We start from the raw sequence: 18,036 nt of genomic DNA, 5'->3' as shown, positions 1-18,036 counted from the left end.
TAGCAAAACGAACTAAAATATTTACGAATATAGTAAAACTTTTTCCATCAAACAGCGGGATAATAAAAAGGCTAGTATTCCTTTTTTTTTTTTTGTCAAACATTAGACATTGTGTATTTGATGATTCTCCCCAAACTCTCAAGTGTCAATTTTTGGAGAAATATTATATTTGTTCTTATTACCAATAAAGGGTAAAGATGATACAAGATAAATCCCTTTTATAATTAATTTTTGTAACCAGTTAAAATCTTGGGAAGCTAAAAAAAAATAGCAAAAAGAATTTACGATAATATAACACATCACTACATTTTCATAACCATTTGATATTACTAATTTTACCACAATCGTGATATGTAAAAATATAAGTGACATGAACTATTTTTTTCTCAATGTGATGCAATTTTTCTTTTTAAATAATGCAAGGTATAATAGAAAGTATTGAGCATTTTGACAAAGCGGCCTAAATAAACCATCTAATTCTTCTTAAATCATATCTCCTCTAAAAAGCATATCATTGCCTCTAATATTGGGTACACACAAATAACTAAATCAATTATATTTATGATTTTAGTAGAACAAATCACGAATATAACCCTAGGTTTGATTTGATTATGTTAAAAAAATTCAAGAACCAAACAGATGAAAGTATAGAAGTCCGGAAAAGGAAACAAGTAATTTGCACTGTTTTATAGAGAGATAGAACTAAGCCTTTAAAATACAAAATCCAGCCTACAGAAAGTTGCATTTGGCCACCTTCCCATGCTTAGTGACTCCATTGATAGAGTTCAGTGAAGTAATAACAAAATCAAACAGCAACTGTAGAGCATAACTTACAATGATATTCCAAGAAAAAAAAAAAAAGTGAAAAGTACAAAGACAACTGTAACCTTACCCATCATTATCACATCTTCCAATTTGTTGTTCGGTTCAGTATTCTGTACAGTTCCCTCCATCAGATCTTCATCATTTCTCAATTGGCATTAGGGGCAGAAGCTTCATGGAGTTCATCATATGCGCCAGTCTCCTCATTATAAGAGTACCTAAAAGATAAAAAACAAGTCATCATCACTTCAACATTATCCAATTCTCAATGATTCAGTCTAAACATATTTTGTATCCGAAAACTAGATGTTTGCAATGATTCTTGGCTGCTCGAACAATTTGATTTCCTCATGTCAATTATTTAGGTTGGTTCATTCTAAAACTAGAATGGCAAAATAAAAAGATATATTGGAACTGAAACAACGAGCACTTACATTTCTGGGTACTTTCCAGTTTCCACGTGAAATCCAATAAATATGAGAATATTTCAAAATATTGGGTCAAGCCACAATGTTATTTTCACCAATGATTATCTAACAAACCAAAAGACTCAAAACCTTTCTAAAGATTATGCTCGCCTACCACACTCACACACCTCAACTCAATACTGAAACCATGGATATTTTTCTTATAATGCATCCAGTCTATAACTTGTTACAAGGCCTGTAAGCTGTGTGCGGGTAACAGAAATTCAGTGAAGCAGTCTTTAAAGGTTAAGAAAATAGCACCTCCTTATAAAGGTTTATTTTTTTTATTACCACTTGCATCCATATTCATAGGCTTGCAGGCTTATATTTACGATGTCATTTTTCAGTTTTTCAAATCAATTGAAAATTTCAAGAGTTCCAGATCCCCACACAACCACCAATTTACGCCAGTTCTCCATACAAGGGATTGTTGTTGTGGTCTTGTATTTTTAAGTCAGTGAAACAAGTAAAAATGAGTGCAGAAAAAAAAGAAACAAAAAGAACCCAAGAAATTGCGGTGGGATCTAAGAGTGAACCCAACACACTATTATCAAGCCAAAATATATGCAAAAATAATCAAACAAACAATTTTTTAGATTCCTAGCCCCAATACCCTACTCTGAGAATCAAACAACACTAGCGTAATAAAAGTTTCAAGCCATTATGCAAGCAGAATCAACCAAACAACTTCAATGTTCCCAGCCATTTATAAAATAAGTTAAGTTGCAAGACTAAATTAAAGGAAAAGAGTTACAAGGATGAGTACACTACCATCGTCCAGACGTAGCAGAACAAAAGAGTCCTGTAGATGGATCATAGTAATACCCCAAACTGCTACTGTAATAATACCTGAAGATACAATTCAAACGACTTAATATACAATAAAAAACATACAAACATACAAACAGTCTTGTCATTTCTATGAAAGGGAAATAGAGGAATAAAAGATGTCTGAAAAAATACTTAGACGAACAGACTGCAGAGTATTATATTTTATATTTAGTTATAACTTATAGGAGTTACAACAGTACCAAACATTTGAGAGGCTTGGACTCTCCTAGATTCCCGGTTCTCACCTCCTTGGAACCCCTTGTAACCTGCCTACTCCAGTAGTATCTACTAACAAACTACAAGTACGTCACCAAAGAAGAAACAAACGGCAGCTAGCCTCCCTCTTCCCAAATTTTCCAAATAAATCCACTATTGGCTTATTCATATCAATCCCACAACCAAAATTTTAGAATCCTTAACCAAATGACCATGCCACTAAATCAAAGAATTGGCTGTTTGTTGTGTGCGCACCAACACTGCTAAAAAGCAGATAGAGACAGCAACTTTTGCTAGAGCCCCATAGAATAACAAAGAAGACAGTTAGACACAACCACCTTTAAGTCACATGAATAGGAAACCTTAATGCATACCTCGTAATTAATAAATTACAACTTATAAGCGACAAACCTATAACAGATTAAAGGGGCCATGAAAACCTGCAGATTACTTCTCACGGGGGCCTCACACAAGGAGCATTTCCAATTAGAACAGGAGCTTACTGAACATTGAATACCATCTCTCTGCTGTTAAATTCAGTATGGCAACATATTCGATCAGTGAATTTTTTTAATCTTTTGGGGCACTTGAAACTGAGCTTAATGTAGAATGTCACCATTTGGGGGGCATGTGCCCCCTAGTCCCTGAATACATTGGCAACCGGGCCTTATATTGGTTATGGAAGTATGAATACCTTCCAAAAGGCTCTATATGTGTAAGACCCGTACCTAAAATTTAAGTTAAGAAGTGGAAGTTTTAAAATAGGCTCTATATGTGTAAGACCCGTACCTAAAATTTAAGTTAAGTGGAAGTTTTAAAATTTTATATTCCAGGATTTGGCGTTAAGACCAAGAAGCTGCCAAGCGTTTTAAGTTTAGTTTAAGTTGTATTGTATACTATGTATGAAACGCTTGTTAATAAAGTTTAAGTTTTGGTTATGCTGACTGCTGCCTAAAACATGTTATTTAAAGTATTTGGCATTTAAACAAGGTAAAGGATTTAAGATGAGTGTCTTTGGCGTTTAATCGTGTCCAACATGCTCAAGTCGCACCGCGTCTCGCGAGAAAAGCAAGGTCTGTGGGGTGGGGTGTTACAATATGAGACCTACACGCTAGCCAACTGCACCACCACCCTAGTTTCCAAAAGGCTCATACTGGAGGAAATTTCAACGTTAATTGTGAAAAATACTAGAAACAAGGATTTTAAACATTAAAATATACTATGGATAAACTCAATCACTCACTAATATCTCAACACACAGAATCCTCACAGGGTTCACCACCACTACCTAACTCATACTACACATCCTTGGTCTCCTTTTTTAGTTGCTTCCAATTGTAGCTTTCAGAGTATCAAGGGAACAGCTTAGGGGAAAGGCCGTTTTTTGTGGTTTTCTGGGTTGTGTGTGGTGTTATGGGATTCAATCGTAGCTACCTAACTCATACTACACATCCTTGGTCTTCTTTTCCAGTTGCTTTCAATCCCTAAATTCTATATAATTTGCTAGTTTAAATAATCAAGTCTTAAAATACCTAATATTTTTTGTAACAATTTAATGGATATAAGTAACTATAAGTGATTTATTTGTTCTCCTTGTTTTAAAGGAGGTTTCCTACCCTGTTCAAGCCAAGACCTCTAGAGAAAAAAATTTGTATTTATTTGTGACATCCTTAACTGTTAGCATGAAGTCACACCAAAAATGAAGGGCTTACATCTTGAAACGAAGCTACAACCTTTCGCACCAAGCTTATGACAACAATATATCTTATTCTGGCTAAATCAAACATAATGAAATGCTTCTCATTTAAAAATCCAAAAACAATGACCACTCCTCCCAAACCACAACCCATATTCCTCACCGAGGAGTCCCCGGACTAGGTCTCTTCTTTGACCATCACACTCAACTTGCTAACCTCTCCTCCTCACACCTAGCCTATTCTTGCAAATTTAATTTTAATTTACTCAATCCAGATCCCTTTTGCCAAAAGTGATTTTTCTTTTTTTCTTCCATCAAAACTACCAATCCCAATGCAGTTATGGAAGTGATGTCCCATCTCATCAAACAGCTTAGTCACTACTTCAGTGTATAACTTGTCAATACTTCTACTGCTTCCCTTCTATCTTGTCATCGATCACCAAACTATCATTTACACAATTCTGAAATCAAGTTTCACCTTACTGCCTCCGTGGAGTATCGTACTTCATTCTTCTTTGCACCCTCATAGGAATGGGATCTGTAACTCCAGTTTGATATTTTCCCCTTCTGTTCCATCACCTTCATGTTGAGAGATGTATGCTTCTTCAATTCCTCCTTTCTTCATCTAAATTTCTCAATTATAACCTGGCCACACTCCCCTTGTTAGTCCTTTGAGCCTTCTCCATTTTTGGCAAGACCTAAAAACAAGAAATTGACACCCCGGTTTCTTCTTTGTTTTTCCTTTCCTTTTTTTCTCTTAAAGGATAACCCAGTTTCAAGGACGTGGGATGATGACCTTACATAATTCATTTCTCACCATCTTGAAAGATTGGAATTTGGTTAATTGTTTTGAAATTGAGATGAGCCTCGTTAAGGTTTTAAGAAAAAAGAATAATGCTCAAAATACAAGATAATTATACTAAGAGCTAAAAGAGCTCACAAACAAAAGTACTACTGAGTTGAACACTGGAGTTAAAAGACGAGGGAGAATTTAAAATTATATTAGATTTGACTAATTACATTTCTCATTATTCAAAGAAATTTTCATTTGCTCCAACTCTTCAATAACTTCAGCATAGTCTTTAAGTTTAACCATTGCCCATTACCTACTCTACTGGTGAGCCTAGGCCTAGGTTCCACATACCCTCCTTGCATTTATAAACAAATAGGAGATTTAACATTCTGGTAAAAAAGTCCCGTACTCAAGAAATGAACAATTTTACCACCAAAGAAATAAACAGCAGAAATGGAGAGATTCAACTATGACCCCTGAATCCACAAGAGTGGAGAGATGATCTTACCCTGAGGATTCATCATAAACATAGTCATTTTGTGAAGCTTCACCTGCAGGCCAAACAATAAACAAGAAAAGTTATTCGGGAATATACTAATCAACGAAATTATGTGGAACTTCCTTGATCGTTTACATGGGATGGAAAGGCATACTCTCAGAATTAGGGTTAAGGTTACTGGGAATTTGTTGTTTGATTCCATTGCCATCAGCAACTAAATTTTCATTAGAAGATGGGTCTGCATGCTCGTCTTCGTCAGCAAACATATCGTATGTATCAGTTCCACTGCTAGTGATTTCAACTTCGGGTTGATTGGTGAATAATGAGCCCACACCAGGATCTTGAACATCAGACAACAAACCATTTCCCTTGTTGGCGTCAGAATTTCCATGATGCAAGCTCATGGATGATCCTTCCTTAGCCCGAGCTAATTTCTCATATCCTTCTGAAAATCGAGGATATAGGAGTTAGAAGGGAGATTCTTTTCTGCTAAAGAACATTCTACAAAGGTTCAACAATCAAGTGCTCATGTGCAAAATGAGAGTTCATTATTCTAACATAAATAATAAAAATCGACGCACGCTGAAGAGTGTCACCAATGACATAGCTTGTAGGGGGAAATTTTTGTTATACAAGTTAATAACAGTTAACGAACTCTACTGGTGTTTCACACAATTCCTACACAATGGCTTGTCACACCCATTAATCTGTCAGTGTTTCAGTTGTCTTCTTTGATCTGGAGCTTGGCTCATCCTATCTTGAATACACTAATTTCACTTCATGCTCGAGTTCATTTGATCAAACTTCCTTTTATGACCGAAAGTGCCTTTAACCTTTTTTGTCGTCCACTCAAAAGGATGGAAACCATGCTTACTCACAATAATCTTATGCCATAAAGAATCAGGTTCAAGATAAAAGTGCAAAAGCCACTTTGCCAATAAAGCTCTGTTGAGGATTCTAAGATTACCAATCCCTAATCCCTCTTGACTCATAGAGTGCCCCAGCACCTCCCAACTCACAAGATGGGAGCTGTAACCTTCATCCACCCCCTCGCATAGAAATTTTCTCATGTATTTTTCAACGCTCTTACACACCAAGCTAGTGGCCCTAAACAACAAAAGATAATAAACCGAGGTACCACTCAGCATGGATCTAATAGAAGTTAATCTACCAGCTTTAGAGAAGAACCCTTTCTTCCACATCGCTGATCTCTTACGATTTTTCTCACAGATAGGATTCCAAAAGGACAGCTCTCAAATTACCCCGCAATGGGAGCCCTAGGTAAAAAGACAGGAAAGAACCAACCTCATAATCAAACACCTCCACTGACCTCTATAATTTTGCATGGTTAGAATTAAAACAAAAAATAGTGCACTTGCTTCTATTGATTTTTAGCCCCGACATTTGTTCAAAGAACACAACCATATGGTTGAGGATGTGGAAAGACTCCTCTTTTCCAAAACAAAATAACATTGTATCATCAACAAATTGAAGATGTGATAAGGCAACTTCATTTTTGCCAATCTTAAAAGGCTCAATAATGTTTCCTTCAACGCCTTTACTTATCATCCAACTTAAGACATCCACAACAAGTACGAACAGAAACGGGGACAAAGGATCCCCTTGTTTTAAACCCCTAGAAGCTTGAATCGACCCTTTTGAAGATCCATTGATGAGAATGAAATACTTCACGTTTCTAACACACATCCACATTCTCCATTTATAACTGAAACCCTTCTTCATCACCTCTATCCAGAAATCCCAATCCACATTGTCATACACTTTCTCAAAGTTAAGTTTTAACAAAACACCCTCAAAATTCTTCATCTATACTCCTCAATTGCTTCATAGGGCTGTGGCATAGTATGGAGGAAAGGGAGCAGCCACAATGAATGTCGGCTCTCAAGCCCATGACGAAGCAATCAATCTTCTTGTCCTTGATATGCACTAAACTCAGAGCAAAATGGGAGAGTCGTCTCCCTTTCATAAGTAGCAACAAACTTGTTGCCCTACTTATGGAAGAGAATTCATACGACTCTCTCGTTTTGCTTCAGGTTTAGTGGATACAAAAGGTCAAGAAGATCAATTGCTTTGTCATGGGCTTGAGAGTTAACGTTTGGAACATTTTGGTTGCTCACTTTCCTCCGAAATTATATCACAATTCACAATCCTACAAATAGCAAAACTAATTGCAACCAAGCCGAAAGCACCTTCAAGATCAAGCATTTCCTCATGTTGGAAAAGGATATTTGATCAAACGAAACTCAAGAACAGAGCAGGGTCAGTGTACCCAAGATAGGACAAGTCAAGCTCTAGACCAATGTTAGTAATTAAACTGCTAGTAAGTCAATGGTCGTGACAAGCCATTGTGTAAGAGTTGTAAGAAGTACCACTTGGGACAGTGCTTAGCCAAAAACAAGGTTTAACTATGGGAAGGAAGGGCGTTCTATTTGTAAATTGCCGCCAGGAGTATTACGGGCAATACTAACCACTTTATAGCTCTTTGAATCACTTGATTTCCCTAGGGAATAATTATTTTTTTAACAAGAAAAAAGCCTCTTCATTAAGATAATGAAAATGATACAAATGTTCAGAGTACAAGAGATGAAAAAAAAAGAGAGATTTAGGATCAGCAGGTGCATCTAGACATCTCAACTAGGTTGACACCCCCTTAGCACCATCATCATATCCAAAATAAAACTACAACAATGGAGAACATAAAGAAAACAATACAATTCATACTAATAGTTCATATGCTAGTACAATCAAAGAAGTAAGTAGTAATAAGAAACTATAAACAAAATAAAGTATTAAAAGGTTGAGTTGCTTTCAGATTTTCTTTACTCTGAAGGATGTTAAATAACTCGGTACCTTATCTAATCTACCATACAATGCATTTTAAGTAATACCTTATAGACTCAAGATTTGTTACAATGCAAATGACTTCTGAAAAAAGAAAAAGAAAAGGAATCTACAAGCTGAAAAATAACTAGGAAATTCTCAGGTAAACAAATATTTCCATTAACCATTAATTTCTGATCAATTGACAAAGTTTTTTCAGGCAGAATAGTATAATTGATGAGTTCTGCATGCAACTGTTACTTGTCAGTAAAATATATTAAATAAAATGCTCTAAATTAAGAAATTGGACAATGTGCCCTTCAAAGCAAATGCACAGAGGAGAAGTTATTTTCGCTCTTCATTTCATATGAATAAAACCAAACAGAATACTAACCTGCCTCACGCTCAAAGACCTCTTGTTTTTCATGATAAACATCTGCATAACGAAAGTTTGAACAATAAGCAAAGCATAGTTGGCAACAAAACGTGATGTCCTACAAAAATCGAAAAATCGAAAAAGGTAATATTTATTAAATAAAGCATTTTCGAAGGACCATCACAATAACATAAAAGAGCATAATCGAGGAATGCTCAGTCCAAAGAATTAAACCCAACAAAGCAACATACTTAACTGTATTCACCATTATCCATAAGTTTCATAGCATCTTCTGTTAACTTGTCAAATATATGCTTTATCTCATCTGACATCTTCTCCTTCCTGTCTTTGGAATTTCCTTTCAACCTTCTCAAAGCTTGAAGAACCTGTCACCAGTAGAATAACTTATATATAGGTCTCAGCAAACACCTCTCTCCAAAAGTTTTATCTGAAAAGCAAATGGAATATTGAAAAATGGAACATAAGGATAAGGCTTTGGATAAAGGAGCACATAACATATGTTTATTTCTGTATTTATTTTTCCCTTTTGAAAGGGTTTGTGTATTTATAAGAATCTATAGCAACTTGATGCTATTGCTAGGAAGATATTTAATTTTTTTGTTAAATAGATGATAGAAACTGCTTCCATTGTCATTAATGAATGTGCAAGTATAAATCATGATTGACAAAAAAATTCTTGTAAAAACCTCGAAGTGTCCTACAAAAGTAACAAACCTATTCCAACTCCCATTTATAAGAAAGGAGTTAGGAAGAACAGACACTGAGACGACGATACGCCCAATTTCTAGAAAAGTAGACAGTAGCTCCTTCCTAGTAACCATAAGTTTGTTGAAGAACCATAAATTCTTCGTAATTGGCCTACCCTCTGATTTCTCCTAATACCATCTTAGTTAAAAAAAAGGCCCTCATTTCTCTAATTCTCCTTCCTAGTAACTGCAGGGTTTGTGTGTGTGTGTGTGTGTGTTGGGGGAGGGGGGGCATCAAGCAATTCAAAGAAAAAGCATGCACTTTCTTCTTCTCCTTCTCCTACTCCTGCTATTTTGGTACCAATGCTTAAAACTTCATAAGGCTATTGCATCCCTATTTGCTTCATACTCGAAAAAAAAAAATGTTGTTGAGGTAACGACTTTAGGATCACTTTTCTGTAAGTCATATATTTACTTATGTGGCTTTCTTCATGGAGTTTGCTCCCACAAATATAGCCATCCCCACGAAGGTCTAAAAAGTGTTTTCATTAGTCCAGAATATCCCTTAGATTGGGAATAAAAAGTTCATTACAAAGTAAATTCAAACAAAACATATTCAAGGTTTTGTGCTTACCGTTTCACCTGGCTCAAGCACATCAGCAATACGTCTCTTTATCTTTCCAACTTCTTCAGAAGATAGCTCTTGGACATCATCTTCGTAATTTATTACTGTAGATCTTTTCCCAGTATATTTTGGATCAATGTCAACGCTATCAAGCCATGCATCCTGAAGGGTAAGTAAACTGCCTTAACAAACTAGTAGAGTATCTATTTCAAGAAGGGCATGGAAAACCATACATCTCTCCTTACCTTGATTTCTTTATCATTAACATATTCGACAAAATTACCAGCAGCGTCAAAATAACCTTCTTCCCTCTCTTTGTCTAAATTGAAAGGTTCCAATTGAATTCCATCAGCATCAAAGTTCTCATTTTCCTGTCAATAGGGGAAAATGTTTAAGGGGGAGAGAGAGACATTAGTAGCTCTCCTTCCATTTAACTTGAATCTTAGAGAGAGAGAGAGATTGGAAACATTCACTTCAAAGGCCAAATTTCTCTCTTTGTTTTACTTTAATATAAGCTGACTAGAAATAAAGACAAGACAGGCTTTTAAGTTGTAATGATACAAAAAGGAAAATAGAAAATGCATGTTCTTCACCAGTTGATAAAGAAACCAATCAGTGATGGCAAATGGCAATGAGCAGGACACCAGAGATTAAAGAATGATATTTTTATATTAACAAAATTGAATCTCAATTGACACATAAAAGCATTGACAAATTAGGAAAATTACACACAAACTGTAAACAAGACTCACGGTGTTCAATAGAAATATTTCTCCTCAATGAAGAGGATGGACGAGGGGAACTAGAAGGAAGGTTCAATCAATAACAACGGTAAAAAGTTCAAAACAATATTAGGTGGATAAAAGTAAGAAACAAAATAATGCAATTATGCGGACCTACAACTTAAGCAAAGTTCCTATTAGTTCTCTGGAAAAAAAAAAAGTAATTAATAGGTTGGCGTAAGCATGAAAAGCACCAGGTTAAGAACATGAGTGAAATTAAATCTTACCTCATAAGTCACTTCAGCTGCTGATATGTCATTCACGATACCTCTATTCTCTTCACTAAAGAGGTCAGCAGTCATTTGATTCCGTCGCTTTGCACGCTCTTTGGCAGCAAGTCGTGGGTCTGTTAAATCATCTGGGTTTTCTTCAGCTTTCCCTTTATCCAAAAATGCATCTCCAGATTTCACCTTCCTACCCTTTGGAAACCTAACTCGCTTTTGGCTGAACAAATAAAATTCCATGGGTGGTGAGAGGGAAAATATCCCATTATACATGCAATAAATGAATAAGCTGAATAATCATGATACTGAACCAAAGGAGTTCTGTTTAGAAGCACACAAGTAAAAGACATCCAGTTATGCTCCAATTAGATGCTCAGAGAAAAGGAGATACATGATCAGCAAATTGCAAATTTTCAAGGAACATCGCTCACCCCATGTATATAAAATTTTACATTCTAACTTCTTTAGAACATATTTATTCAGTTCTACAAATTAAAGAGCAAATTAGCTGGAAAATTTTGATTTCGTAGAACTTAAGACAAAGTAAGGGGAACCTCATTCGTCCGCCCCTGAATGAATCATTACAACCAACAAGCTGACCTGAACTATAGTTCTTTATCTAAGCTAAGCAATTAAAGGCACAATGAAAATTGCAGTCTACATAACTCGAGAAATGAAAAAAAAAAAAAAAAAAAACATTTGGGTGATTAGGGGCTACAAGAGCACAGAAAGTAACAAATTGAATAAAGGGTATAATGGAATTTCAATAATTAGAAGAAAAAAAAAAAAGGGGGAGAAAAAAGAATGGTTAGGAGGTTGAAAGAGAGCAGAAAGTGGGAAATTACGCAGTGGATTTGAGGGAATCGTCATCTTCGTCTTCAAAGAAACGGCGCTTGAGATTGGGGCGCGACGGATTGTCCTCCATAGAACCACCGAACGAACAGAATCAGCAAAGCAACTGAGAGAAGTAGTTCGCAAGGAGTTCACAAATTCTTATATTTCTATGTGGCGATGCAAAGAGGCGAGAAATTGGAATTTAGCATTCCAAATATTTTGCGCACCGAATGTCAGTCTCAAATTACTGTTTCTTTGTTTTTTTGTTTTTGTTTTTGTTTTTCAGAATTCATTAGGAATTTTTTATCTTTGATTTAAAGTTGGAAATATCAAAGTTGTTTCTAAGAAGAAAAAAAAATTCAATCAATGCAACCAACACTAAAATATAAAATCTCGATTTTATCAAATGATGGTGAAAATTTCATAAAAATAAATATATAGGACTTAGTTTAAAGAACTGAAATGTAAGAAAATATGGAAATAAAATCAGAATGAGATGAATTTTATATTAGAAATCAATGTCTAAAATACTTAATTCATTTTGAATTACCTTATAAAATAAGACATTTATTATATGTAAGTTTCAAATAAATAATTGCAAAGTTTAGGAATATTTGAAGATGTAAAAATGAGAGTTTTAATTTGGATTTATAAGAAACAAAACTCACATTAATTCTATTTTAGGGGAAATGACGTGAAAATTTAATGAAAAGTTTGAATGAGGTTCGTTATTGGTCAATTTGGACCAATAAATAAACTAAAGATAAAGTAAAAGAAGAGAGTTATCAATCTTGAACGAGTATGAGATTGATAGAAAATTGGTCTACGTGAGTTTGTTAGAATTATGGAAAGAGAGATTAGGTAGCATTGTCAATTGGCTTGCCTTCGCTTTGGAGGTTGAGGTCCATGCCAACGTGGCTCATACTAGCCCACCTAGAACGAGGTTGAGGCCAACATGCATGTGCCTTATTATAGTTGTGAATTGGTTCAACTTTTGAACAACATGTTTTCAAATTGATTAAAGGATCCTAAAAGAACGAGGAAGACCCCTAGTCTAACTCCACTATAAATAGGAGAAAATATCTAATGTTACAATAGTATATATTACATTAATTGAATATTTAACATTGTCTTTTTTAAGTTCGAGAGAAGTACTTTTACATTTCTTTTTATCAAAATTATTATCAATTGATTATATGGCTAGGATGACACTCCCTCTTTTCGAGCGTACCTAAAAAAGCTAACCATAAGTGAAACTTGACAATATATATACTTTGTGCTTTTTCTACTTGAAATGATTGATTTGGAAAGCCAATAACGTTTGCCTCAAGTATGACCCTTGCTCATAGTCAAATTTTTGCATGTAAATTCTGGGACAAACTAGAACAAAGGTAATTAAAGTGACGTTGAAGATCGTTTATAACGATTTTGATACACATAAATGTAAAAATACTTCTCCGAACTTAATTAAAAGAGACGAGACCTAGTTCTTTTAATCTCTTAGCCCTATGTTTCAATCTATTTTATCTTAATCTTTTGATCTTGCTTCCTTCTAACTTCGTTAGATTTCTAAATAATCATGACATGATGATATTACTTCTAACTTTTTTCAACCAAAGTAAAATGGAAACATATCACACACAAAAAAAGAAAAAATTAGAAAAAAACATACAATCTAATTGGAAAAACTAACATATACACTAAAATTAAAACCAATGAGAAGAAAATATTTGGTAGTGGGTTCTTTTTTGGGTGCAAGTGGGAGTGGGAGTGGGAACAAGAACATATGCTTAATACCAACTCTTTTTGACAAGTAATCTTATTCTTACTTTGGTTGGCATATTTACACTTACATATTTGATATTACCTTTGATTCCTTTGGTAATAACAATGACAATATATTTGGTGATACCCAAATTCTCTTTTCTAGAATCCTTTTTGTTTTATTTGTTACCAAATCATTTTCATTATTCCTTCTTCTTTGTATTCTTTTTCATATTTGATTCATCACATTTTTACTTTTAAATATTGTTCGTAACTATATACTAATTTTGATATTCCAAATTTAAAAATGCTTCACTACTATCTTGTTCGTATTATATTTTATTAGTTGAAGTTCGAATTTGAAGTAAAAAATTATTCTCTAAATTAAGATTGATTAGAAAAAAAACCGACCATTATATTTATTAAGAGAAACATGCATTTAATAGGAAGGTACCTAATAACTTATGTTTAAGTGTTATTTTAATGGTAAAAATTTATATACGTATAGTCTTAGAGGCCTTCTATATCTATTATGGTTTCGTAGAAATGAATACATATCAATTATCGTTGAGCTATCCATTCTATTTGAAAATTCTTTTTTTAATTGGGAGTTTCTTTTGAATATTTGACTTCTACGTAAATTGATTATGTATGTATGTAAGCATCTCATGTTACCTTATGTTTATTAAACAAGTTTATCTCTCATTCAACCTTAATTCAAATGGCTTTGAGAGTCTACACACTCAAATCAATATTTCTAAGATTACCTTTCAGATTTCGATTTTCAATAATCTGTTTACATTTATAGCCTCAAAGTAAAACTAGATTTTAGCAAGTTATTTTAGATTTGTTTTCTCAACATTATTGTTAGTCCTACGAATTTGTCCTTTAGAAGACACCTTTCTCAAATTACCAACTTTTGACTTCACGTGAATGAAAAAAAAAGTATTTATTTAAATTATAATAAATAACTTCGAACTTTTGTATTTGTTTTAAAAATACTTTTAGAATTTTAAAAATTACAATATTGCTCATGAAATTTCATAAGCAATTCCAAACTACCACTAAAGAGTCATTTGGAACACGTATAGATCCCAACTAGCTGACTCGTCAAACAAGACCATTATATACGGTCGTTTGAAATATCTAATTAATAACAAATTTAAGGTATTCTAATAGTTGAACTGTTTTATTTAACTATATTTTGTGTGTCCTTGTATTTTCTTTTATTTTTCTCAAAACTTCGTTTTTATTTGAAAACACAGGTTAAAAGAATCACAATTTTCATTTAGCACTTCAACGTCATATTTTAGTCATGGCTATTTTTTCGCGAATGCTCGACTAGCTTGCACGTACTTTAGTTACTCTTGTGGGACGATCATCATCTAACTTTATTGCATTTATTGCTACAAAAAAGCTCACGTTTCACCAAATACATAAAAGAGTTAGTCATAGCCACTTTTAACACTCCCAATATCAAACTTCAGATGCCCTTAAAATCATATCAGTGTCCACCATAGCTTGAACCAGTTACTTTACGGTCGTTAACCTATATCATGAAGGTTAACACATGTCACCAGCCAACCTCAAGAGATGATTTCATAGTAAGATAATCAAGAAAAATGGTAGGTAAATTTTCAAGAAGAGCATATAAGACAGACAACTCAAGGTTATTTATGTAATCACAGAGGAAAAACAGATACTACAGTATACATCTAGCAAGCCATTTTCACTGTGGTACCACACATTATGAGGATAGTAAAAACTAAAGAAAAGTTGTGGAGAATATTGTTAAGAGAAAATAAAGTGCAATATGCTCAGTTTGCTATCAACTAAAGGAAGCAGTGGATTAAATAGCTACAAAGGAATAAAGGTAGAAGCCAACTGTAAACCAATGAAAGGAAGAGAGTAACGGAGTAACAAACTAACTGGATATAATAAACAATCCAAAAATTAATGGATCCTAACATTCCCCTCAACAACATTGTACAAGAAGCAAATTGAGCTTGGTTTTTAAGCTTTAAAACTATTGAGAACTTAAGTCATTATATATGCAAGTTGATGTACAGAGAATATAAAAAAGTCTGTTCTTTCTTTTTCTTTTTGAAAGGGGAGGGGAGACTTAGTCAATTTCAAAGTTTTAATCAGATTCTCCATCACGACCTTGCTTCAACAGGATTTGTTTGGTAGGTTGTTTAGTTGTGCCTTGGAGTGTTAATATTGTCACAAAGTAGTTAAAAAAGATGGAAGTAAGGAGAATGCATGATGAAGCGCTCAATCCACATGTGATTGTATCCACACAATTTCAGAAGCCACATTATGTATTCAGTACTATGCAAGTTGAACACTCAATTTGTCAGAGCTTTTGGCTTTAAGGAACTCCAAGAAACCAAACTAGATTCAAGAAAATAACAAAAATCTTCTTGTACTTGTTTAGTCGACAGGATAAGTTGTCCGATCAGCTTCCATATATCAACTGTCAAGATAAAATCTTAAAACCAAGTGAAATTATGTTCTTCAGACAGTGTGAGACACCCCTTTTACTGCTTGCGGATGAGCTGACCTTTGAAGCATGTAAAAATTGGCTAGCTGAGGTCTAGCAGGTTAAAGTGTTGCAAGCTCTACTATGCTACAATAGTTGGTTACAATCATGCGTAAGGAGATTGTTACTGCTCTAATATTCATAGAAGTAGCATTGCACTTGCTGTCATTCATGTCGGCATGGTGAAGAAGGTCCTAATGTTAAAAGCAATGAATTATCAAATTAGCAAATTCGTGTGCAAGAAAATAGGATTGGTTAAAAAATTCTTGAATAAGAAAAAGGTTGGAAATAGGGAGACGTTTGAAATTTGTTTGAGTTTCCAAGTTGTTCCCTGATACTAAAATGTCATTAGAAATATAAGAAATGTGACAAGGTAAACCTTGTCCCATTTTTCGTCCGTTGAGTCTAGACAATGAATTAACAAGAGTTTAGTAGTAAAAATCAAGCCTTGCTAAAGACTATGGAGAGTATCATGAAGCTTGCAAACATGAGAATCCACTATAAAAACCTTGAGGTTATCGCATAAACATCCTTTTCGTTAAGCTTACCATTTAGGAATGCATCATGGAATGGACATCAAAACCAATTGACTATTGAAAGAGTAGTTCTTGAATCGGATCTTAGTTTTTGTTGGACCCAATTCCTGTTTAGACTTTAATTAAGGGTTTTGATGCCATGAAAGAAATACTTCTGAGGTATTCAATATTCAATATTCAGAATACTCAAGATAAGAAGATAAGTACATTTCAAGCCTCTTTATATAGAGAGCTTAGTAACAAAAGTATAACAATAATTAACTGACACTAAAAGTATAACAACCGAAACATAACAATCATTATTGAGCCAAGAAGAGCAACAATAAGGATGCAGGTCTCAGAATAGTCAACTCAATCCTTTAACTACAAGATTACTCCTAACTCATATCCATGTTTTCATTTTCAGGTGACAGACCCATTTACACCAAATCAATTTGAATTATATAGCAATGGAAGCAAGTAACAAAGCCTTATGATCATGTAAAAGAGCAAGACATTCATTTTCCATTGTTTCTTTTCATGAATAGCAGTGCGGATGTAAAAGAGCAGGTAGCAGAACTTTAAAGTTCAAAAAGGTATAGTCTTTGATCTCCTTGTCACTTGTTTGGGCATAGTTCTTTTGTAAATTGGTATTGGCTATTCATATATGCGATGCTTTTCTGCTGGTCTATGGTTATGTCTAAAAAGATTCAGAATCTAATATCCTCTAGTTTTTTGAAACCTTCTTTTCTTGGCACTAAAAGGACTCTATGGTTGACAATCGATAGATCAAAGATTCTACAACCAACGAAACCGAAAGTAAAGTAAAGAAAATTACAAATTTTAACCAACATTTAGATTTTGGTTTTTAAACAAGAAGACTATAAACACTACCTGAATTTCTAAGCTTTGTTATTTAGTTTCTATTAACGTTTTCAAAACCCGAGTTGAGTTTTAAAAACAATAAAAGAGTAAGAGCTTGACTAAGGATTCAAGTAATAAAGATGAAAATCATAATCGAGAAAATTGTAAGGAAACAAGCCTAAGTTTCAAATATTGATATCTAAAAATGAAGACTTGGGGATAAGTACAAACCAAAATGACCAGTCTATAAAAGCAACAAAAATAGAACAAAGGGGATATCCAAAACCAATGAAAAGCTAAAAAAGTCATCTAAGTTTTTGAAATGCATAAAAAACTGGTAACCTTCATCTCTAGTTATGAAGAGAAATCATTATGCAGAAGAAGCTCAAATTAATGTATTTTGTAATAGGAATTAGAAAGAGAAGAAGGCAAGTCATTGAGAATGAAATCAACAAACGTCATATAATAAGTGGGCCTCAACTCCAAGAACCAAGCAAAAGCCATCATGAAGAACAGAATCAGAATGGGGTGGAAGAAGCTGATTCTGTGTATAGTGGTGGGCAAAGAGCTTTTGAATGGAACATTAAAAAGTTATTGATGTAGGCCCTAAGGTTAGTAACTTAGTGAGCAATAACTAA

The 18,036-nt window shown here is 34.1% G+C and overlaps 1 protein-coding gene across 1 annotated transcript; it reads right to left on the bottom strand.

Moving 5' to 3' along the window:
- Positions 1 to 658: 658 nt before the first annotated feature.
- On the bottom strand, positions 659 to 11,974 carry LOC101218985 (CD2 antigen cytoplasmic tail-binding protein 2 homolog). Its single transcript, XM_004136825.3, has 10 exons — positions 11,725 to 11,974; positions 10,883 to 11,099; positions 10,119 to 10,244; positions 9,883 to 10,035; positions 8,798 to 8,927; positions 8,560 to 8,601; positions 5,479 to 5,769; positions 5,334 to 5,376; positions 2,061 to 2,138; positions 659 to 1,040 (listed from the first exon to the last, which is right to left on the bottom strand). The coding sequence occupies exons 1-10, from the start codon at positions 11,802 to 11,804 to the stop codon at positions 971 to 973; spliced, it is 1,230 nt and encodes a 409-aa protein (XP_004136873.1). The 5' UTR covers positions 11,805 to 11,974; the 3' UTR covers positions 659 to 970.
- Between the last annotated feature and the right edge of the window lie 6,062 nt (positions 11,975 to 18,036).

Source organism: Cucumis sativus, chromosome 7 (genome assembly GCF_000004075.3).
Source record: "Cucumis sativus cultivar 9930 chromosome 7, Cucumber_9930_V3, whole genome shotgun sequence".
NCBI classification, from domain to species: Eukaryota; Viridiplantae; Streptophyta; class Magnoliopsida; order Cucurbitales; family Cucurbitaceae; genus Cucumis; species Cucumis sativus.
Note: the sequence above shows the minus strand (reverse complement) of the source record. Positions and strands in the feature narration are given on the sequence as shown.